Source organism: Piliocolobus tephrosceles, chromosome 3, assembly GCF_002776525.5.
Source record: "Piliocolobus tephrosceles isolate RC106 chromosome 3, ASM277652v3, whole genome shotgun sequence".
Classification (NCBI taxonomy): Eukaryota; Metazoa; Chordata; class Mammalia; order Primates; family Cercopithecidae; genus Piliocolobus; species Piliocolobus tephrosceles.
The window spans coordinates 131307359-131331939 of record NC_045436.1 but is presented as its reverse complement, the minus strand read 5'-3'; the positions used below and the strand labels follow the sequence as shown (position 1 = coordinate 131331939).

At 37.9% G+C, this 24581-nt stretch overlaps 2 protein-coding genes across 2 annotated transcripts in view; one reads left to right on the top strand and one right to left on the bottom strand.

The window, feature by feature from the left end:
* Positions 1–19329, top strand: part of POLR2B (RNA polymerase II subunit B) — a 49899-nt gene extending 30570 nt beyond the window's left edge. The window contains exons 14-25 of the mRNA XM_023192207.3: positions 3639–3793; positions 5193–5391; positions 5709–5877; positions 9087–9183; positions 10322–10416; positions 11500–11750; positions 11828–11917; positions 12169–12276; positions 13062–13175; positions 13549–13709; positions 18375–18570; positions 19070–19329. Coding sequence (XP_023047975.1) covers positions 3639–3793; positions 5193–5391; positions 5709–5877; positions 9087–9183; positions 10322–10416; positions 11500–11750; positions 11828–11917; positions 12169–12276; positions 13062–13175; positions 13549–13709; positions 18375–18570; positions 19070–19159 — 1725 coding nt within the window. The 3' untranslated portion in view covers positions 19160–19329. The remainder of the gene's footprint in view (positions 1–3638; positions 3794–5192; positions 5392–5708; positions 5878–9086; positions 9184–10321; positions 10417–11499; positions 11751–11827; positions 11918–12168; positions 12277–13061; positions 13176–13548; positions 13710–18374; positions 18571–19069) is intronic.
* The window catches only part of IGFBP7 (insulin like growth factor binding protein 7), a 76941-nt gene continuing 71603 nt past the window's right edge, over positions 19244–24581 (bottom strand). The window contains exons 3-5 of the mRNA XM_023192211.1: positions 21369–21485; positions 20596–20722; positions 19244–19506 (exon numbers count right to left, since the gene is read on the bottom strand). Of these exons, the coding sequence (XP_023047979.1) occupies positions 19487–19506; positions 20596–20722; positions 21369–21485 (264 nt within the window). The 3' untranslated portion in view covers positions 19244–19486. The remainder of the gene's footprint in view (positions 19507–20595; positions 20723–21368; positions 21486–24581) is intronic.

Here is a 24581-nt window from a genome sequence, read left to right as displayed (position 1 = left end):
GAGATTGAGACCATCCTGGCCAACGTGGTGAAACCCCGTTTCTACTGAAAATACAAAAATTAGCTGGGCGTGGTCATTCGCGCCTGTAGTCCCAGCTACTCAGGAAGCTGAAGCAGGAGAATTGCTTGAACCCAGGAGGCGGAGGTTGCAGTGAGCCAAAGTCACACCACTGCACTCCAGCCTGGCCACAGAGCGAGACTCTGTCTCAAAAAAAAAAAAAAAAAAGTTATTGCTTGCCTTAATCTTTGGATACATGCTTCCAAAAATTTTGACACATTTTAAATTATTAAATTATATTTTAGAACTCAAATTATATTTTCAAGTAAAAATTCTTTTGGGGATCTTTTTATAAAGCTGAGAATACTTTTAAAAAGGGAATAACTATCTGGGATTTATCCTTTGAATTCAGATTCATTAATAAAATGTGATATACCGCTAATAGATTGTTTTATATTTTGGAGGATTTTGGAGGATATTGAAGTGCTTTGGCATTAGGATGGGTTTTAAAAAATCATTATAATAAGGCCAGGCCTAGTGGCTCATGCCTGTAATCCCAGCACTTTGGGAGGCCGAGGCAGGCGGATTACTTGAGGTCAGGAGTTCAAGACCAACCTGGCCAACATGGCAAAACCCTGTCTCTGCTAAAAATAAAAAAATCAACCAGGCATGGTGGCATGCGCCTGTAGTCCCAGCTACTCAGGAAGCTGAGGCATGAGAATTGCTTGAACCTGGGAGGCAGAGGCTGCAATGAGCAGAGATTGTGCCATTGCACTCCAGCCTGGGCGACAGAGCAAGACTCTGTCTCCAAAAATAAAAATAAAATGATAATTAAAAAAAATCATTACAATATATTGAGAACTTTACTACTCTCCCAAATAAGGGTTTTAGTATACTGTTTGAGGAATGTAGCTCAGGCTTTTAATTTTCCCAAATCTATGTACTTTGGGTGAAAGTGGTTTTGGAGAGAAACTGAACACACTTAGCCAGTAACTGGTCTTTGTACCTAACAAAGCAGAGAAGAGAATTTGGTTGTTCTGGGCCTTTTCCAGCAGCAGGCCCTGAGTGTTTTTTTTGGGGCGGGGGGCGGGGGCGGGGACAGAGTCTGGCTCTGTTGCCCAGGCTGGAGTGCAGTGTTGCGATCTTAGCTCACTGCAACCTCTGTCTCCCAGGTTCAAGAAATTCTTATGCCTCAGCCTCCTGAATAGCTGGGATTACAGACGTGTACCACCATGCCCGGCTAATTTTTGTATTTCTATTTTTATTTTTTTGAGAGAGAGTCTCGCTCTCTCGCTCAGGCTGGAGTGCACTGGCATGATCTCAGCTCACTGCAGCCTCTGCCTCCCAGGTTCAGGCAATTCCTGCCTCAGCCTTCTGAGTAGCTAGGATTACAGGTGCCTGCCACCATGCCTGGCTAATTTTGTATTTTTAGTAGAGGCTGGGTTTCTCCATGTTGGCCAGCCTTGTCTTGAACTCCTGACCTCAGGTGATCCGCCTGCCTCAGCCTCCCAAAGTGCTTGGATTACAGACGTGAGCCACCGCGCCCAGCCAATTTTTGTATTTTTGGTTGAGATGGGGTTTTGCCATAGTTGGCCAGGCTGGTCTTGAACTCCTGGGCTCAAGCCATCTGCCTGCCTTGGCCTCCCAAAGTGCTGGGATAACAGATGTGAGCCACTGAGCCCAGCCTGGCCCTAGATTTTGACCCAGGCTATTTACAGCTTGAAGGCAGGAAGAGAGTGATTCTCTTGAGGGCAGGCAAGGCTAAGAGAAAGCTAAAAAAAATGTCTCTTTCTCTCTCTATCTCTGTATTTTTTAATAGAGGTGGGGTCTCACTATGTTGCCCGGCTGGTCTTGAACTCCTGGACTCACGCAGTCCTTCCTGCCTTGGCTTCCCAAAGTGTTGGGAGCTATGCAGTAGGTTGGCTGTATTTTTTTTTTTTTTTTTTTTTTTGAGAGGATCTCCCTCTGTCACCCAGGCTGGAATGCAGTAGCACAATCATGGTTCATTGCAGCCTCTACCTTCTGGGCCCCAGCAATCCTCCCACCTCAGTCTCCTAAGTGGCTGAGACCACAAGGTGTGCGCCACCACACCCAGGTTTTGTTCATCATACAGTATGTGTTATGTATTTAGCTCTGCTGTTGTAGTGAGAACCAGCCGTAGGTAATACATAAACTAATAAAACTGTGTTTACAAAAACACCTAGTGGGTGAGGTAGAGTGGTCGGGTGTGGTGGCTCATGCCTGTAATCCCGTAACTTTGGCTGGCTGAGGTGGGAGGATTGCTTAAAGCTAGGAATTTAGGACCAACCAGCCTGGGGCAACGTATCAAGACACTGTTTATATTTAAAAAAAAAAAAGACCATAGAGCTATATTCTGTCAGGAACGTTAGTTTTCTAAGAACTTAAGGCAGTGCATTTGAAAGCAGAATCTTTCTTGGACTTTAGAATACTACTCATGATATTTTTGCTCACAGTGTTTTCTCCTTAAATTACTTTCTAAGGACAGGCAGTAGACTAGGAACTTGGAACATTTTTCTCTTTCTTGTCTTTTGACTCTTTCATTTTGGAGAAAAACTTGATGTTTTGTTTTGTTTTTTGAGACAGGGTCTTACTCTCTTGCTCAGGTTGGAGTGCAGTGGCGTGATATCGGCTCACTGCAACCTCTGCCTCCCGGGTTCAAGTGGTTCTTCTACCTCAGCCTCCTGAGGAGCTGGGATTACAGCCGCGTGCCACCACACCCAGATAATTTTTGTATTTTTAGTAGAGACAGGATTTCACCAAGTTTGCCAGGCTGGTCTCAAACTCATGACCTCAGGTAATCTGCCCACATTGGCCTCCCAAAGTGTTGGGATTACAGGCATGAGCCATTGCACCTGGTCTTTAATAGCATATTTTATTTGACTTGATACATCCCAAAGTATTATATCAACATTCTATTAATATAAAAATTATTAATAAACCATTTTACATTCTTTTTTTTCTGTTTTGGTGCTGTCTTTCAAATCCATTATGTAGTTTGTACTTAACAGCACGTCTCAGTTCAGAATGGCCACATTTCAAGTGCTCAGTAGTCACATGTGGCTATCCACTGTGTTAGATAGCTAGACTGTAAGCCATTTGTCTGATGGTGGGTGTGAGTAGTCAGGCTTACATCTGATAGGTGTGTGTGAGAAGTCAGGCTAATGACTGGGAAAGTATGGCTAATACCTTACATCTGATAGGTGTGTGTGAGAAGTCAGGCTAATACTGGGAAAGTATGGTCAAAGCATAGTGACATAGGGCTGGTTTTTGAAAGGTTATAGGGTGAGATATATGTCATCAGCAAAGAGCCAAAATAAGAAATTGTCATGTACTAGTGTTTGTGGTATTGAAAAAATATTTCCTACGTTAACTTGCGTGACATTATTTCCAGATATAATTGTTCAGCTTTATAATTGCCAAGGTTAGATTTTTTCATTCATAAAATTTTAAATGATACCTGTTTATAATATGTTAAACAATGGTAAACTAAGATTTGCACATTTTACTTGATAAATTGGTTGCTCCAGAAATTTAGTACGATTTATATTGTATTTTTAACTAAGCCTGTTAATAAAGAGAAAATAAAAATTCATGAAACTGTTTTTTCTTTCTACATATAGGTTTCTATGATCAGAGATATTCGAGAGAGGGAGATTCGGATCTATACAGATGCAGGCCGTATTTGTAGACCACTTCTGATTGTGGAAAAACAAAAGCTACTTTTGAAGAAGAGGCATATTGACCAATTGAAAGAGAGAGAATATAACAACTACAGGTAAAAACATGCAGTGAGAAAAATGTGTGTATTAAAAATTGAGATAGAATTTACGTACCATAAAATTAACCATTTTTTAATTTAATTTTATTTAATTTTAATTTTTTTTTTTTGACACAGCCTCAACTCTGTCGCCCATGTTGGAGTGCAGTGATGCGATCTAGGCTGACTGTAACCTCCGCCTCCTGGATTTAAGCAATTCTCCTGCCTCAACCACCCTAGTAGCTGGGATTACAGACATGCGCCACCACACCCAGCTAATTTTTGTATTTTTAGTAGAGACAGGGTTTCGTCATGTTGGCCGGGCTGGTCTCGAACTCCTGGTCTCAAGTGATCTGCCTGCCTCAGCCTCCCAGAGTGCTGGGATTACAGGCATGAGCCACCGCGTCTGGCAAGTTAATGATTTTTAAAAAGTATACAGTAGTGGTTTTTAGTATGTTTGCAAGGTTGTGCACCCATCATCTAGTTTTAGAATACTTTCATTGCTCCCAAAAAACTCTGTACCATTAGGAGTCACATTTGTTTTTCTTAACTTTTATTATGAAGCAAGATAATTAATAGGATTTTGTTTAAGCTTAAATTGCCTTTTGATTGCCCAGGTGTAGTGGCTCATGCCTGTAATCTCAGCACTTTAGGAGCTCATGCCTGTAATCTCAGCACTTTGGGAGGTCAAGGTGGGAGGATTGCTTGAGATCAGGAGTTCAAGACCAGTCTGGGCAATATAGGGAGACTACCATCTCTCCAAAAAATAAAAAAAATTAGTCAAGTGTGGTGGAATACACCTGCAGTCCAGCTACTCAGGAGACCTGAGGCAGGAGGATCACTTGAGTCTAGGAGTAGTGAGCTTTGATTGTACCAGTCTGGGCAACAGAGCAACACTCTGTCTCAAAAAAAAAATTTTTGTGATATGTTAAAATCTATTAATAGTAATAAGGAGAAATAACCTATATAATCTAAATATAATATATTACATATAATATGATGTAATATGAATAATATAAGAAATTTAGTGAAAAGATGAAACTGCTTTAAATATTTTTAGCAATATGAATATATAGTTATGTTTACTAATGTAAAAATCATTCAAATAATAGTGTAATAAATTTAAAAAATTGCCCTCCAATTTATACTCTTCTTCACAAGTAAATACTGGTAACAGTTAGGTGTGTATTCTACCAGGCCTTATTTTCCAGCAGCTTACCTTTTTCACTGTCAACAATCATGTAACTATGTTGGTCAGTTATATATAATATTAAACTATATATATAAATATATATTATATGTTTATTTAATATATAATAAACTATATTTAAATATAAATATAGGAATACTTTTAAGTAGGAGGAATAGTTAGTTAAAATATTTCAGGAAATAGAAAATTGAGTGAATTCTTTTTTAGTTGGCAGGATCTTGTGGCCAGTGGCGTAGTGGAATATATTGATACACTGGAAGAAGAAACAGTGATGCTTGCAATGACTCCAGATGATTTACAGGAGAAAGAAGTAGCTTATTGTTCCACATATACCCACTGTGAGATTCATCCCTCAATGATCCTTGGTGTCTGTGCATCTATTATTCCCTTTCCTGATCATAACCAGGTTGGTATCACTTTTCGTCTTCTGGTGTGAGGAATTGGGAGAAGTAATAAAAATTGGAAGTAACTCTGTAATCTCATCTGGAGGGAAAAAGCCTTTAAATGAAAGGCTCTGAACTCCTACAGAATCAGCATTTGATATACTTGCTGTTGTGTTTCATGGTTAAGAGCCGTAATTGATTATTTCGAATGGTTATTACTTATTGTTTTTGGAAAAAATCAGGAATTTTACCAATCATATTTCTTCTGATTTATTGTCAGAGTCTTTTCCATTAGCAATAGTAACTTTTTGTTGATTCTGCTTTTCATTTTTACGTTTAGTCCCCTAGAAACACATACCAGTCTGCTATGGGTAAGCAGGCTATGGGAGTTTACATCACCAACTTTCATGTTCGCATGGATACATTGGCCCATGTTCTCTACTATCCTCAAAAGCCACTTGTGACTACACGGTCTATGGAATATCTACGATTTAGAGAGCTGCCAGCAGGTATGGTCAGTTTTGCTCTACGTTAGTTAAGATCCTGCCATGTTTAAGGCACTTTTCTGGGTGCTTGGGAGGATTAAAAAATAAATATGACATAGTGTCTGTTCTCACGAAATTTATAATATGGTGGGAAATGTGAACATAATAAAAAGGTAGTTATGTGGAAAGTCTTATGGTGGTGGTACAAAGTCCTTTGGAAGCACAGACTGATGGAAGCGATTAATTCCTGTTGGAAGTCTAGATTCAATTTCATGGAGAAGGTGGCATTTTAGATTGGAGCAAAATTGATGAAGGGGTGTTTGCATTTGAGAGGTGGTTTAAGCAAGGGCACAGATGGATGAAGTCATGAAAAATGGGTACAGTTAGGAGTCATGTCAGCTTAGTGTGGGTGAAGTGTAAATATACGGGAGTGAAAGCTTGGTCTCAGTGTGGAGAGAGCCTGAACAGGTTGAATTTTATTTTGAAAATGGAGACACATCCAACCTTTTGGATCAGGGAAGTAATACAATTAGAAATTTGTTTTAGGAATACCATTCTGACAGCGGCATAAAGAGTAGATTGCAGTGAGGTTCTGTATTAGCAGGGTGATAATTTAGGGGTTTTTGCAGTAGTCTAAATGTGAAATGGCAAGGTCCTAAAGAAATGAAAAAGAATGATGGGTAAGATACCTTTTGAAATACACTTGATAGGGCTTGATGAATGGCTGAATGTAGAACAATGAAGAGAGGAATTGGAAATACTGTTGGTGTTTCTGGCTTGAGTGATTAAAGAGAGGTACTGTGAATAGGTTGGGGGAAAAATAAGATTGGGAACATGTTAGAAGGGGAAAGAGGTTTTAGAGGTAAGACAGTAATTCTGTTTTGGATATGTTGACTTTGATTTAGTGTCTTAGTGTCAGAACACTAAGACGTGAACTTCCAACAACAGTGAGTTGCAAACATAATTTGAAAGAAAGTCAAATCTAGAGTTGTAAAATTTTTTATTTATTAATGATAATTATAGATTACTATGAAATTGCCTAAGGAGAGTTTAGAATGAGAAAAAGGCCAGAGGCAGACAATTTTAGACACCAGGAAGAGAAATCAGGAGAGAAGATTTGAGAAGTAGCTGGTAAGGAGGGGAATCTCAGGGAGACTGGATGGTAGGTAAAATGGCGAAGAGAAATCTGAAGGGTATGAGTGTTGACTATTAAAGGAGATGGTAGAGTTCTTTGGCACCGTTGTTATCTTTTGCATTAACAGACTTTGGCTTTGAATGTGGGTAACATTTGTTATTTGTTAGTAAAGTTCATCTTTATTGTACTGTAATGGGGCTCTAACATTTTGATAGCAAATTCTCATAGGTTAAAATTACTTTCAAAATCCTCCACAAGGGGTTCCTCTTGTCTAGAAAAGCAAAATCTGTTAGGTTGTCTACACAGTATGCACGTGTCTTTGGGCTGTGCTTGCGGTGCTTTGTTTTCTCCAACATTTAGATAATACAGTTTCTTTATGGCTAGAGAAGAAAATACATATACTGAAGGACTAGGTTGGAAAGCAAATGTTCGTTTGGTACTGGCGTAAGTGGAAAGTCATGGCTGGCAGGACTGCAGTTCTGTTATTCCTGACTTCATCATGGCATCTTTATTTTGAAGTTCTTTTTTTTTTGTAGAGATAGGGTCGCTTTGTTGCCCAGGCTGGTCTCAAACTTCTGGGCTCAAGTGATTTTCCCACCTCAGCATCCCAAAGTGCCAGGATTACAGATGTAAGCCACTACAGCCAATCCATCATACCATCTTTAAAAAAACTTTTAACATTTTACCACATTTGCTCTATTATTCTCTCCCTTTTTATTTCTTCTCCTGAACCACATGAGAGTAAGTTGCAGGCATGAAGCATGTGTTTCCTTCTTCGGTATGTGTTTCCTAAGAACAAGGACCTTCTCTGTAGTGTAGCCATCAAATCAGGTTAACATTGCTATCCATATAGTCAGCAGTCCTCAATTCAAATTTTGCCAGTTGTCCTAATGATGTTTTTTTTTTTTTTTAAGGAAAGCAATTTTTATTGTATTCAAACCTAACGATGTCTTTAGTGGGTCTAGGAGCTAATCTAGATTGTGCATTGCATTTAATTACATGTTTCTTTAGTTTCCTTAATCTAGAACAGTTTCTTAGTCTTTCCTTGTCTTTCATCACCTTGACATTTGTGAAGAGTTCAGGAAAGTTATTTTGCACTGTGTCTCAATTTAGGTTTGACTATTGTTTCCTCATGATGATATCCACGTTAAGAATATCAAGTTATGTTATGTTATGTTATGTTATGTTATGTTATGTTATGTTATTTTCGTGACAGATTCTCGCTCTGCTACCAGGCTGGAGTACAGTGGTGTGATCTCAGCTTATTGCATCCTCCACCTTCCGGGTTTAAGGGATTCTCCTGTCTGAGCCTCCCGAGTAGCTGGGACTACAGGCACATGCCACCATGCCCAGCTAATTTTTGTATTTTTAGTTGAGATAGGGTTTCACCATGTTGGCCACGATGGTCTTGATCTCTTGACCTTGTGATCCACCTGCCTCGGCCTCCCAAAGTGCTGGGATTATAGGCAAGAGTTGAATATGCAGTTATTTTATGGGCTCATCAAACAGTGTTTTGGCAGCAGCAACTAAGAATTTCATTGTGGTGGGAAAGATACGATAATTTTTTGGTGGTACAAGGAGAGGGAAATAGGGTAGTACCAGTTTCAAACCTAAAACCAGAAATCGGGAGACAAGGAGCTGGGGCTTGAGCCTATTGCTTATTAATTTTGAGATCATGGGTAGATTATTAATTCACTCTTCTGATTCATGAGAATAATAATGCTTATTTTGTTTATGGCACAGAGTTGCTGTGAGGATCATGAAACTTGGTTTGGGGAGGCACTTTCTAAGTAGGAGGTGACTCACATGTATAGTCACTTACTATGAGAATGGATACATTGGGAGTGACTAGTCTTAGGATTTGCTTGTATGAGATATTTAGCCATCAGAGTAGTTGCCTCACAGATTGCTATTCTAGGAGGAATAGACTTTGGCAGTTACCATGACAACAAACACCCAAGCATTTATGGCAAATATGATTTAATTAAAGTTGATTTAAAGAAAGGGCAGTTTTCCTGTTTTCCAGGTGATGTTTTAATGTATGCTTTTTTTTTTTTTTTTTTTCCTTTCTAAACGTGTGCTTTTAAATTCACTGCAGGCATCAACTCAATTGTGGCCATTGCATCATACACTGGATATAATCAGGAAGACTCTGTTATCATGAATCGTTCAGCTGTAGACCGTGGCTTCTTCAGGTTTGTATTTTGTAAATTTGTCAAAATACAGATACAGTGGAAACACTAATATTTTATTCAGAAAAAGTTCTTAAAATACAGTTTAACTATGCACTACTCCAGAAAGCAGAAGGCCTGGCTGATGGTCACAAACAACTGAAGATACTACTTCTTATATCTCTCAGGAATTTCAAATGCTAGTATTTTGAGCCTTTCTTTTGGTAAGGAAATATACATTTGCATTTAGATAATATAGAAATATCTGAAGAAGAAATAAAAATACCTTAGAATCCATAGATAACTACTGTTAAAATTATGGTGTGTTTTCTTTTCACTCTTGTTTTCCATTATGCTTCAGCTTGATTGTCCTATTGACAAACAGACCTCAAATTCAAAGCATATAAAGATTGTTTTAAAAACTTAGTAGGAATTTAGTAGAGGGGAATGGATTTTCCTTTTTCTATGTAGTTTCAAAGGATAGCACTAGAACTCAGAGGATACATATTATGGCTTAATGTAAAAACTTCTTTTTTTTTTTGAGACAGAACTCGCTGTTGCCAAGGCTGGAATGCAGTGGTGCAATCTTGGCTCACTGCAATCCCTGCCTCCCAGGTTTCAAGAGATTCTCCTGCCTCATTTTCCCAGGTACCTGGGATTACAGGCTTGCACCACCACACCCAGCTGTTTTTTTTTGGTACTTTTAGCAGAGACCATGTTGGCCAGGCTGGTCTCGAACTCCTGACTTCAGATGATCCACCCACCTTGGCCTCCCAAAGTGCTAGGATTACAGGCGTGAGCCACCATGCTCAGCCATTGTAAAAACTTCTCACTGGAAGTGTTTGAGTAGAACCTAGGTGACCATCTTTCAGGGTTATTATGTAATGGATTCTTAAATTGTGTAGGAGGTTGGACTCATTGACCCTGGGTCTTTTCCATTTTGACATATAATTCTAGGTGGTTAAGGTTATGGGTCAGATGCTACATATGTATAACTTGTGATAACATTTAGAGTTTAACTCCAACCCTTAATGCAGTTACTCTTGTCCCAGATTCATAGTGTAAATTGTCTCCCAAATTTCAAGTAAATGAGAAATTGTTGGTATAGTCTCAGCTCTTTTGTTACAAAATAGACTTTACCTTTAGAACCATGTGTTTTTAGGTCTGTTTTCTATCGCTCATACAAAGAACAGGAGTCTAAAAAAGGATTTGACCAAGAAGAAGTTTTTGAGAAGCCTACACGTGAAACATGCCAGGGTAAGTGACGCTAACATTTAAATGATGGAATCCAAAGTTAACTTACTGTGGTTTTCCTAAGTGATTTTGATGGGTTGTGTCAGCCTGCGCCTGCCCCCATACCCCTCCCCTTTTTTTTGTGCAATGAAAGTTTTCATGTTATTCTTGGAGTTCACATCTAAGAAAATATGTGTGTTTGATAAAAGTCTTTGCACCTAGGAGTGAGCTTGCTACAGACCTTCCTTCCTGGTAGGTCCTGCATTGAGGAGGCAGTTTAGGAAATCAGAGAGGTCATGTAATTTCTGGGGACACACTTCACGCCTGTCCCCCTTCCTTTCCAAATTATGGTGTGATCATATTTGTTCAGCCACATTATTTGTAAACATTTAAAAAATAACCAGTGAAAAGAGGATACCTAGCATTTGTTGTTTGTTGTAGAAAACTCAAACTTATTTTCTAATTATTTATTTTGACAGACACTTAAAAACTACTTATGCAGTGGGATGGATGGGATGTTCCAGGAAAATGCAACATTTCTGCTACAGTTTTGACTCTGAATAGCATTGCATGAAGTAAAATGTATTTTGTTTCCTTTGCCATCTTCCTGTTACTCACCTTCCATTGGGTGGTTCTGTGTAGTAGTGAATTGATGTCCAGTGGAGTTAAGATTGAGTTAAGATGAAATCCACAATTTCTGTGGGAGGATGTATGCAGAGGGAATCCATAGATATTCTCTTTTTAATTAAAAAATTTTTTCTCCTGTACCCACTGATGGCAGAGATATTCTTCCTCTTATAATATAGAAATCAGAAGATGGCAAAAAACATATCCAGAGTCACTTGATAAATGTCTGTCATGGAAGAATCTGCTTTCCCAATGCTGATTCCAATGTTCTTTTTCTTCATAGACTTTTTTTTTTTCTTTTTTTCCTGTGTGGACTGTGGTATTACAGAATTCAGAATAGTTTGTAATATTTGGAATAAGGGTATGATTCATGGTATAGAAATTCCTGTGGCCTTCTCTCTGACTTGGAACTGATTCATGTATGTGGTTTTTAATCTTTTGTTGGGGATTATGTGACATTCCATGTCTATTTCCTCACAGGCATGAGGCATGCCATTTATGACAAACTGGATGATGATGGTTTGATAGCTCCAGGGGTTCGTGTATCAGGAGATGATGTTATTATAGGCAAAACAGTCACCTTGCCTGAAAATGAAGATGAATTGGAGAGCACTAATAGACGCTATACCAAGAGAGACTGTAGCACTTTTCTGAGAACTAGCGAGACAGGCATTGTGGATCAAGTTATGGTAACTCTCAACCAGGAAGGATATAAATTTTGTAAAATAAGGGTGAGTACAACTTTGTTCATGTAGCTAGTCTTCTAAAGTAAACCAGATCCACCTAACTTATTTTTGTATGAATTTAGGTACGCTCTGTTAGGATTCCACAGATTGGAGACAAATTTGCTAGTCGACATGGTCAAAAGGGTACTTGTGGTATTCAGTATAGACAAGAGGTAGGTATCTTTGATCTCCCTCACGCCCAGACCACAGTTTTGTTAAACATTTTTTTTTAAATCAAAATTTGCTTTAACTTAAGAGCTCGAAGATGATACAGATTGAACTTTTTGATTTTATTGTTGAATAAGTATATGAACATACCATGTTGAAACAGAATATGGGACATACAGAAATTCATTTGGGAGGGGGTGTCAGTTCTAGTTTAGTATATGTATCTTTAAGTCCCTTTTAAAATTTTTCTTTATAGGATATGCCTTTCACCTGTGAAGGTATCACCCCTGATATCATCATCAATCCCCATGCCATCCCTTCTCGTATGACTATTGGTCACTTAATTGAATGCCTTCAAGGGAAGGTAAGAGATGTTCTTCAAAAATATAGATTCTAAGCTGATACTTCTTCTAAAACTCTGATAGGTGATTGCTCTCAAATTTGAGCCAGAGTATTTTGTAAAAAGCTAGTGTGAGATTTACTTTTCTGCTTTCAAATTGATTATGATTCTGCCTTTTTTTTTTGGGCAATTTGCAGTTATGCACAAGTCAGGATTTTTGTGAGATATACTACATTCAACTAATACTTACGTATGTGGTTTTCCTTTTGACTGGTTCTTTTCTATAGATGAAGAGTTAATTTATTGATGGAGAGTTCAATGTGAACTTAATAATTTTATAGTTCTATTATCAGCTCTACATGCATCTTTTGGTGGAGGTTTTCTATTTTTAGGTATTCTTTTAAGGTAAAGTGGCAGTAGTCTAACATGTGGATGGCTTGGTTTTAGGGCATTAAAATGTCATTTCCTTGAGCCATCTGAAGTACTTACGAGTCTCAGTCTTTTTTGTACTTGATCCCATGGATCGACTTCTGTTGGAATACTTATAATTGAGTTTTTCTGTTTTAAGCAAGTTCATTTGTTCTAAATGTTTTGTGTAAGATTATAAAATGAACCTTAATATACCACAGCTTTCCATAACATAGATTTCGAGTTCAAAGTCTTTTAATTTTAAATACTTAAACTAAATACTTTCAAATTTTAAAAGTATTTAAAATTTTTTTGAATGCATTTTTATTGATATGACTTTTAGGTGGAGACAGACTGAAGCAACATTTTAAAGAGTACTTTTTTTTTTTTTTTAAAAAAAGGTATCGGCTAACAAGGGTGAAATTGGTGATGCCACTCCATTTAATGATGCTGTTAACGTGCAGAAGATTTCTAATCTTTTATCTGATTATGGCTATCATCTCAGAGGAAATGAGGTATATTTGCTCTTATAGTAGTAATTTGTCATTTGTGTTTTTTTATATGTGTGTAGTTTTATTCTGAAACAATATAACCTTTTATTGAAGTGTAATATGTGCACATATAGAGATATACAGCTTGATGAATTTTCACAAAGTAAGCACAGCTTCATGACTAGTACCAAGATCTAAAAATGTGAAGGCAGCGACTGAACCTTTTTCAGTCGCTACCTTTCCACTCCCACCCCAAGCTAACTACTCTCTTAATTGCTAACATTTTAGATTAGTTCTGTGCTTTTTTATATAAATGGAGTTACACAATATATGCACATATCTTCTTTGACGTTGTTTAATTTTTAGGTCTACACTTCAAAATCTGTGTTTGTTGCAGGTCCTGTACAATGGGTTCACTGGTCGAAAAATCACATCACAAATATTTATTGGCCCCACTTATTACCAGCGATTGAAGCATATGGTGGATGATAAGATTCACTCTCGTGCTAGGGGACCTATTCAGATCCTCAATAGACAGCCCATGGAGGGTAGATCTCGGTAAGAACTGTATCATCATCATTATTATTAATTAACCTTACATTATGAAAAATGTCAGCACACCAAAATGGAGATAGTGGTATAATGAATGCCTGTGTGCCTGTTACCCCCATTTCAACAATTATCGACTGATGGCCAGTCTTGTTGCATTCATCTCTATCCTTCTAACCTTTGATATTATCATGTTTTAAAGGCAGAGTCTCACTCTGTCACCCAGGCTGGAGTGCAGTGGCATGACCATGGCTCTCTGCAGCCTTGAACTGGGCACAAGCAATCCTCCTACCTTAGCCTCCCAAGTAACTAAATTGATACTGTCTCTTAGGTCCTTTTTTGAATTTATTGGTTGCCCTCCAACCTTTTTTTTGCTATAGGCCTATGCCACTACACCTTTTTTAAAAAAAAATTTTTTTTGTAGAGGCCAGGCACAGTGGCTCATGTCTGCAATCCCAGCACTTTGGGAGGCCAAGGCGGGTAGATCACCTGAGGTCAGAAGTCCAAGACCAGCCTGGTCAACATGGAGAAACACCATCTCTACTAAAAATACAAAAAATTAGTTGGGCACACACCTGTAATCCCAGCTACTCGGGAGGCTGAGGCCTAAGAATCGCTTGAACCTGGGAGGCGGAGGTTGCTGTGAGCCAAGATCATACCACTGCACTCCAGCCTGGGTAACAGAGTAAGACTTCGTCTCAAAACAAAAAACAAAAAAAATTTTGTAGAGATGGGGTCTCACTGTGTTGCCCAGGCTGAACTTGAACTCATGGCCACAATCCTCTAGCCTCAGCCTCCCAAAGTATTGGAATTACAGGCATGAACCACTGCGCCCCGCCCTCTTGATTATTTTTAAGCAAAGTCCAGACATCATATAATTTCTCCTATAAATGTTTCAGTGTATATCTTTAAAAGAATGGTTCTCAAATCTCTTGATCCCAGGAACCCACAATGCTTTTGTTTTATGTGAGTTGTATTTATTGATATTTATCATATTAGAAGTTAAAGCTGAGATTTTAAATTTATTATTTAAAAAATGCTAATAAGCTCATTACATGTTAACATAAATAACATGTTTTGGCTGGGCGCGGGGCTCACACCTGTAATCCCAGCTACTCAGGAGCCTGAGGGAAGAATTGCTTGAACCCGGGAGGTAGAGGTTGCAGTGAGCCAAGATCGCGTCACTGCACTCTAGCCTGGGTGACAGAGTGAGACTGTCTCGATAACAAAACAAAACAAAAAACCATGTTTAATGAAAAATATATCTATTTTCCAGATGAATTTAGTAACAAGAATAACATTGGTTTACATTTTTGTAATCTCTCTAATGACCTGGCTGGAAACAGCTGGATTCTTACATCTGCTTCTGCATTCATTCCATTGTAGTATTTTATTTTTTATATTTAAGTATATGAGGAAACTCTGATTTCATGCAGATAAGTGGTTGGAAAAAGAGGAATATTTTGATTTTTTTTTTTTTTTTTCTGAGACAGTCTCACTCTCACCCAGGCTGGAGTGCAGTGGTGCGATCTTGGCTCACGGCAACCTTCACCTCCTGGGTTCAAGCGATTCTCGTGCCTCAGCCTCCCGAGTAGCTGGGATTACAGGTGTGCGCCACCAAGCCCAGCTAATTTTTGTATTTTTTGTAGAGCCAGGGTTTCACCATGTTGACCAGGCTGGTCTCAAACTCTTGGCCTCAAGTGATCCACCTGCCTTGGCCTCCCAAATTGCTGGGATTATAGGCAAGAGCCACCGCGCCCAGCCCCTGTCCCCGCCCTGCTTTTTTTTTTTTTGGGACAGGTTCACCCCTGTTCCTTAGTCTGGAGTGTGGTGGCATAATCACAGCTCACTGCAGCCTCTACTTTCCAGGCTCAGGTGATCCTCCCACCTCAGCCTCAAGTAGCTGGGACTACAGGCATGCGCCACCATGCCCAGCTAATTTTTTATATTTTTTAGTAGAGACAGGATTTTGCCATGTCTCCCAGCTGGTCTCAGACTCTGGACCTCAAGTGATCCACTTGTCTGCCTTGGCCTCCTTATGTGCTGAGATTATAGGCACGAGCCAAGGCGCCTGGTCTATGGATTTTTTTTGATGCTACACCAAAACGATAAGTTGTAGTTTCTCAAAGATTGGTTTTGATGTAGAAACTGAAACCATATGAATGAACCTTCTGTATTTTTTATGTTTAAAGTTCATTGGTTTGTCTTGTACTTCAAATGTATCTTTTACACATGCATATTTTGTAGCATCCTAATTGGTCATTTGGAAAATAATTGGTTTGCTGAGTTATGCAGATTTTCAAATGTTGACATATTTCGTTATAATAAAAAAATTGCATTTGTTAATATGACTACTAATGTCATTAGAAAAGCCTTTAAATATACCAGGGAGCTATCAAGCCCATAGTGGTGCATAGAAGTTTCCTAAAATTCTGATTTTTGCTTGAAGCTCACAATTTTAATCATTTTCAGCAAATACTTAAAATTATTTTCCTCAGCGTAAAAGACTTACTTTTTTTGTTTGCTTTCATCTCTTCTTGTTTGTTTGTTTGTCTGCCAAATATCTACAATATCGTCAACTTAATTCTAAGTCTGAATTAACATAATGGGTGTTAACATGTTGATGAGTTAACCTAGTTGGTGTCAGCTGGCTATTCGAGTAAAAAAGATATTCCATGATAAAAAGGACTAGTTCAGAATCATGCAAGTGCTTTTGTTCAAGACAGTCGTCTTCACTATACAGTAGAAGTGCTTATGAAATGTTCCATTTTATTTTACTTTATTTTTTATGTAGAGACTGGGTCTTCCTATGTTGCTCAAGCTGGTCTCAAACTCCTGGGCTCAATCCAGCCTCTCACCTTGGCCTCCCAAAGTGCTGGGATTATAGGTGTGAGCCATCGTGCCTGTTTGAGGACTTTCATTTTTTAAAAGTTACAGGATATGAAAGAGATGTGTACTCAAGGGTCAAGGTTTAATAAAACTATTTATTTTCACTGCTTCATTAAGGACATTTTTCAGTAAAACTGGTTTTTCTCCCCTTTACTTGAATGGAGAATATGACTGCTAGTAATGTTTGGTTCTACTACCCTGAGTTCTGCTAAGGTGCCAGCAGTTTTATTCATGTTTCTACCATCAGTGCAAATGTAAACTCAGTGAAAGAAGCAAATATATGTTGTTAGTATTACTATTAAAAATAACTTTGACTCTCAGGAGGTCCATAAACCACACTCTGAGAACCTCTACTCTAGAAGATTAGGATGTTAAACCTAACCACAGTACCTCCTTAATATTAAATATCCAGGCTTACATTTCCCTGAATATTGCATAAGTGTTTTAAAGGTTTGTTGGTTTCAATCAGTAAACAAATAAGGTCCACGCTTTGCAATTGATTGGTAGTGACTCATAAGTCCTTTTTTGAATTTATTGGTTGCCTTCTTTTTCCCCTCGTAATTTATTTGTTGAAGAATCTGGACTGTTTGTCCAGGGCTTGAGACTGGATTTTGCTGCTTGCATCCCAAGTGCTGTGCATTCCTGCTTTTTTCATTTTGTTTTGTTTTGTTTTGTAAGTAATTAGATCTTGAGGCTCGAGATTTAGGGTTTGAGTTTTTTGGCAGTAATACTTCATAGGTGGTATTCTATACTTCCAGTATCTGGTTGCCTTTCTTTTTATGATTTTTAGCAGCTATTAATGATCACTACCTAAAGACCTTAATTAAATAGAGATTTCAAACTGATACCATTCTATTTTTTCTCATTTCTTCTTCAGTTTTTTAGCCAGACTACTTCTAAAACTTTGTTTCCTCAACTGTTTGGTTACCTAGTGACGTTCCTATAGTAAGGGCAGGAATAAATGCTTGATTCTCTTCTTTTATTTACAAGTTTTCAAAATAGCGAGTTGGTTTTCTAATGATCCAGATCAGTGGTCCGAAGTCGACCAATGATTTTTTTGTTTTGGGGGAGTATCATTATAAACCCATTGGTTTTATTTTGTGTATTTTGGATATTAAGTATGTTAAGGAAGCCATCACCATCTATTTGCCTGGCCATCTGAATAATGCATTTCACTTCTTATGTTGTGGAAACCTATTATCATTTACCTGTTCTTTCCATGACTTCAGCCAACATGTGTTTATGATTTCAAGGTTGATTGCCTGGGACAGCCATTCCATTGACAAGCTGCCTTATTTAGATTGTCTTTTTCATTACTCCTTTTTTTAGTTTAGAGTTGAATTCTAGAAAGTTAAATGATAGCATGATGAACCTCCATTTTATGCTTTATTGTATCTTATGAGGAAACTTAAATGCTATACTTAAGAATCTAATGTATCTACTCCATTTGGGGACCTTCTTTTTTTATTTTTATTTGTTAAAAAATAGAGATGGGGTCTTGCCATGTTGCTCAGGCTCCTGAGCTCAAGAGATCCACCCAGTCTGCTTCCCAAAGTGCTGGGATTACAGGGGTGAGCCACTTTGCTTAGCCCATTTGGGGACTTTCTAATGCACATCAAATAGTTGGTAGACTTCTCCTCTCCCCACCAGTAGAGAGAATGCTAGGGTATAAAAATTAGCCTAGTTCTCCTTCTTTGCAAATATTATTCTCTACCTTTGCCATTATTCAAGGCAGTATTTATAATAAAAAATAAGTACAAAGTAATATTTTTTTTCTCTTAACAGTGACGGTGGCCTGCGTTTTGGAGAAATGGAACGAGATTGTCAGATTGCCCATGGAGCAGCCCAGTTTTTAAGGGAAAGATTGTTTGAGGCATCAGATCCATATCAGGTTCATGTTTGCAATCTTTGTGGAATAATGGCGATTGCCAACACCAGGACCCATACATATGAATGCAGGGGCTGCCGCAATAAAACCCAGGTGTGTATAGACTTTACTGGCAGTTGATGTTTGTTTAGAGGAAACTATGTTGGTCTGATTATCCAGGCAGATTTAGTGTGGTGGAACAGATTGGCATTTTTACAATTTTGATAGCATGCTTCTGTAAGATTCCTAGTTGTAAATATGAAAAAGATAATTTGATTTTTCTAAAAATCAGTTTAGGTTTTAGTGTGGTAATTTCTCTAAGCTGTTCATCTTTTGGAAATAATAAGACTTTGTACAAGGGATTTTAAACAATGAGTTTTTAAAACCCTTTTAGTTGAGGTGGGTGAATATAAATTATGTCTGGCAGAAAGGGTAAAATACCACAGCCTGCTTGGAGAAAGAACCACCATAAGCCGAGGTAGCAGAGTGCGTGTTCTCAGCTCCGCTCATTTATTCATTAGCTGCAGTACCAGATCTTTGCCTTTTTCTGGGGTAGAGAAGTGAAGTCACTTCAATACAATTCTGCTAATTACTATTTGTTTTTTCTTTTCAGATTTCTTTGGTGCGAATGCCTTATGCATGCAAACTATTGTTTCAGGAACTTATGTCTATGAGTATTGCACCGCGAATGATGAGTGTTTAGCTATTTTACAAGACTCAACAAGATAAAAATATCTTGGTGTCTTATTTCTATTGTGTGGCTTTTAAAAAATGACAAGTAATGTACTGTGTTGTGATAAAAAAGTAGTTTATTTGTTTAATGATATGCATGCTTTTCTTCTGTAAATATATAATAAAGTTTTGTAGATAGTCTTGATGTGTGATCTTTATTTTGTATTTCTCTGTATAAAACCAGTGAATATAACTAAAGTGTTAGTGGATTGGATTAAAAGAAACTTATTAGGCAAGAACAGGTAATGTAGTTATCCATGACTACTTTTAACCATGCAGACTAATATATTCTGGAGGTTTATAGCTCAGCACCTTCACCTGTTTAAAAAAAAAAAAAAAAAAAGATAAAAATTAGTTACATATAGGGATGTGGTTGACTTTTGAACTGTCAGGTAGTTGAGTGTTTCCAAATAAATGAAGATGTTAAAATGTGGGGATAAAGGATATATGAGTCATTGTATAAATAATATGCTGAAGTGCTCTGTGGAACTCGAGTTACATGATTTTAGCCATGAAAGGCAATTTTGCTGTATTGGTTGATGCATCAAAGGTACATCTTATTATAGAATTGGAAGAGCACATTTCACAAATGAGATTCAGAGAGGTTAAAGACCTTTCCTTTGTAGTCCAGATCTTCAAAAGGTAAAGTGGAGGAAAAATTAGTAGCAGAGCTGAGACTCAAACGCATGACTTGAGTCTTAGCTACTGCTCTGTTTCATTGCCTGGCATTACACATTATGGCTGAAGAGAATCTGACCACATACTTCTTTATATTTTCATATCACAGCTGAGTGATCTGGACAGTGAAATGGTTTGACATGCTGATGGTAAACTTTGTTCTTTTGTCTAAGGGAAAGCCAATTCAGACATCAGTTTCATAGAATTATACAAATGTAAAGTAGCACTGCTATGACACTCAGGATGGGTTCTTCAGAGGAAGTTTTTTGGAAGTGAAGGAAGGGGAGACAGAACAGAAGTGGGCATTTGCCAGTATACTCTCTTTCTGGCTTTTTCTTTTAAAAGCAAAAGTGAAGGGTGAGAATTGCCCACAACCGTTTTCTTTTAAATGGGAATTTAATATAATAGTCACAACACAAAGGGAAAATGCCAAGTAGATAGGTAGAAAGCTATGGGAAATAGAAGCCATTCCAGGCAAGTTTGACTTTTGACTCTTAAATGTTAGGTAAGGTAAAAGCATCTAAGTCATAATAATGACGTCCAGTCACCCATCCAGATAATCTTTGGGAGTCTCATGCGCTACATTTTAATGGCATACTTAATGCCCTTATGGGTTCCTAACTACAGAATTTCATTAATAGCTATGTCTGATACTTTCATAATTAGTTCTGTTCTTTTTTAAGCAAATGTACTAGTCATTTTTAAATGGCTGTGAGATTTATTGTGTACCTTTTTTCACTGGTATTTCATGTAAGGCATCAACCACTGTAATTTTTGCCGATGCTGAAGCCTGTCCTTGGGAATTGGATGCATGGCACTCATATTCTCCAGCATCTTCCTTACTTAGAGGAGATACCTGTGAAAGAAAAAGGATCTAGTATTCCTCTGTGGTGGTCTTCTCTTTTGTCAGTGGTTCCAATGAGGTCATTATTTCATAAATTTCCTAAGATGACCAGGGGATTCATAGCAAAGGTGCTGTCAGAAGTAGTGCAAGTCCTGTGCTAGGAGACTTCGATAGCTACTACATTTGGTTTGCTGAGGAGTCATCTCAGGAAACGTAGTGGACAACTTTTGATCATACTGCATAGGTTAAAAACTGGATAGGTACACATTATCGGTTTGAGGGCAACCTTGATAAGGGTATATGATCAAAGTATTCTCCATGAATATCAAGGGTCAAGTAAAATAAGGTATTTATTAATCAATAATGAGTTAAAACGATGCTTGGGCCATGCAGCTCCGTGTGAGGATTTTGCTTTGAACTCTTAGGAAAATAGTAGTTCTTGTTAATTCCTTGGTTGTTTTCAAAACATGCAATAAAGCACTTTTCCTTTAGTTTCTCTGAAAGAGAAGCAGTGACTCCATGGTAAAGCTATTCCAAAGAGATGTGGAAGGTGCTTGCTGCACCTTCAGGCTGGCGGTGCATCAGGCACCTTTGCCAGGTCCGCTTATGTCTAATGCTAAGAATGAAACTCTTGCCAGCTCTTGGTTCTGGTACTCACCAGCACCCAGCCAGTTACTTCATGCTTTTCTGGGCCACCCCGGGTCTGAATGGCCAGGTTGTCCCGGTCGCCAGGTAGGAGTTCTGTCCTTTGAACTCCGTAGTGGCCCCTTTTTACCTGCAAAAACAAAAGGAGAGAGTAATACTGAGTTTTGTACACCAGATCATCTACTTGGAAGTGGCCACATCCCTACAATTTCACATGGTGTATGTCAGACTTTCTAATAGAGAAAACCCAACATTTTACTCAACTATTTCCCTTTACTGCTTTTAAAATATAGATCCTTTTATTTCTTCCTGCCAGTTTTCTGCTAAGCTTACATGTTTTAAACCAATGTGTTTTTCTGCGTGCCTGGGGAATACACGTGTTCATAATTTCCTTCCACCGACCACCATCATTCATTCACTCATACTCTTGGAAATTCTGCTTCTCGGTGCCAGGCCTTCTCCCTGTCATGCCATGTTCGACTGATGAACTGTCACCCAGTACTAGGTTTGATGCTTGGGACCTTGGGGCTCTTCCTGCAACAGCTTCATCAATGGACAATAGTAGGCTGAGACCAAAGCCAATACCATTACTTTGTTCTGAGGGCTAAGAATTAATCAAATGATGTACTAAACACCTAAGATAAAAAACACCTATCAAAGGAGTTTGAAACCAGACTGACCAACATGATGAAACCCTGTCTCTACAAAACACAAAAATCAGCTGAGTGTGTTGGCGAGCGCCTGTAGTCCCAGCTACTCAGGAGGCTAAGGTGGGAGAATTGCTTGAACCTGGGAGGTGGAGGTTTCAGTGAGCCGAGATAGCACCACTGCACTCCAGCCTGGGCAACAGAGTGAGACTCCATCTCAAAAAAAAAAAAAAAAAAAAAAAAAAAGTAAAAAGTAAAAAGAAAAACAGCTGTCAAATACATGTGCTGTCATTGTTCTTTTATGACAAAAGTTGTTGACTATTTCTGTGTATGTCATGTCGAGATTCAGAAGAAACTCAATTTCTTTGATTCAAGGCCAATACTAATGTATCTTTTTTGCTCTCATTTTAAAAGGCACAATGTTTATTGTATAAACTCTGGAAAATATACAAAAGAATGAAATTCACTTGTAGTTCCTCGATATATATATATTTAGCAGCTGAGTTATAGAGTACAAATATTTTAAGCCTTGTGATAATGGTGAGTTAAAAAAAAAAGGATATACGAATTGTTTGTTCATTCCATCCCAGACCTCCTTTAAGAGGCTGACATTTATTGATATGTGACATTTATTGATACTGCCTTTGTAATTAGAAAGGATTTACAATCTCAGGTAATTTCATTTTCTTCTATAATAAAGCAAATCTTAATAAAGACCAGATAATAGTGTGTATATATAGACACACTGTATGTGTAAATATAATAAATATATATATATAAGTAAATCTATATATACACTTTGTTAACTTCCATCTCAGTGTTGCTTTTCCCATGTGGATCCCACTCCTACCATGTGTTTTTTGTTACTCTGCTGTTGTCTCGGCTTCAAACCTACACTGTATTTTCTCAGCTTTATGATGCCAGGACCGGGACTCAGCAAACCGCATGTGATCTAGGCCAACTCCTGCTCTTGAAAAAATACCTTGCATGACTGATTTGGAAAGCCTGGCTTTTTGCATTTTTTTTTTTTCTGGAATTTTCCCACATTGCTACTAATGCTGTGAAGACAAACATATACTCAATAGGTACCTTTCCCCTTAGTTTCCCAAGTAGCTGGAAGAAATGGTTTATGCTAATACAGCTTTTGCAGTAGTTACTTAAAAATGGGTTTTAAGAATATTTTGGTAGAAGTATTAATTTGATTCAGTGTCTAAAGTAATATGTCTCTGACCTTTATTCACTGAATTTCAGAATCATATAAGAGTTTTATGTGTGACCAAAGCAAGAAAATAAGAAACACTGCAGCACTGAAATACTGAATCTCAGCAACTGAGCCTCAAATCCCATAGCTCTTAGTAAAGAGCATTTTATGTTAATTAACTTGATCCACAATGGAAAGGGAAATGTATCTTGTTAAATATAATATTTAACAGAAATCATGATATATATATACTTTATTTTTCCCTTTTCACAGGTGTTGGCATGGTGTATTTTAATTAATGTTACATAATTATAATGTTATAAATTATAATTATAAAAGGTTATATATACATCACGTAGAAAACATAGAAAAAACTGCCAAGAATTTTCATATGACAAATTTTTATATGTCAAGCTCTCCCTTACTCATGTAAGGGGATTCTAAGTGTTGATAAGCATGTGTTTTCTGTTTTTTTTTTTTTTTTTTTTTGAGACTGAGTCTCGCTCTGTCACCCAGGCTGGAGTGCAGTGGTGCGATCTTGGCTCACTGCCACCTCTGCCTCTGCCTCCTGGATTCCAGTGATTCTCCTAGCTCAGCCTCCTGAATAGCTGGGATTACAGGTACCTGCCACCACAAAATGCCTGGCTAATTTTTGTAGTTTTAGTAGAGACAGGGTTTTGCCATGTTGGCCAGGGTGGTCTCAAACTCCTGACCTGAAGTGATCCACCCACTTTGGCCTCCCAAAGTGCTGGGATTACAGGCATAAGCTACTGTGCCCGGCCAATAAATATGTGTTTTCTAGTTAAAATAGGAACTAAAACTAAGTAAGAGAGGTTAATATTCAGTGCTTGTAAAGATGCAGAGAAATGGCACTTCTCCATTGCTGGTGGGAGTGTGAATTACTACAATCTATTTAAAAAGTAATCGGACAATGTCTATTAATACTAAAACAAATATTTTGACTTATTCAGGTAACTGTTGGGGAATCTATCTTATAGCAATAAAAGCACTGTATGATATGTGTACTTTGATGCTTAAAGTAGGATTTTTTAAGTTGACAAAAATTTGGAAACAACAGAAAAAATACAGAACTGATTTAATACATTATGGTATTCATACTTGGAATATTACATAGCTGTTGAGAAGCAGACTTGGACGGATGTCCTTGAAGTATTTGTTGAGAAAAGTGAGTTTCAGAATAATTTATTGGCACACTATATTCTCATTTCACCGTAGGGATATATGTTTGAATATGCTTGGATACGAAAAAGAATGTGGAAAGATACAAACCAGGGCAGTTCACATTGGTTATCTCAGGCAGGAGGAGGAGGTGGTGGGGGGAGATTCTCTTTCTTTATACGTCTTTGGATAATTTCCG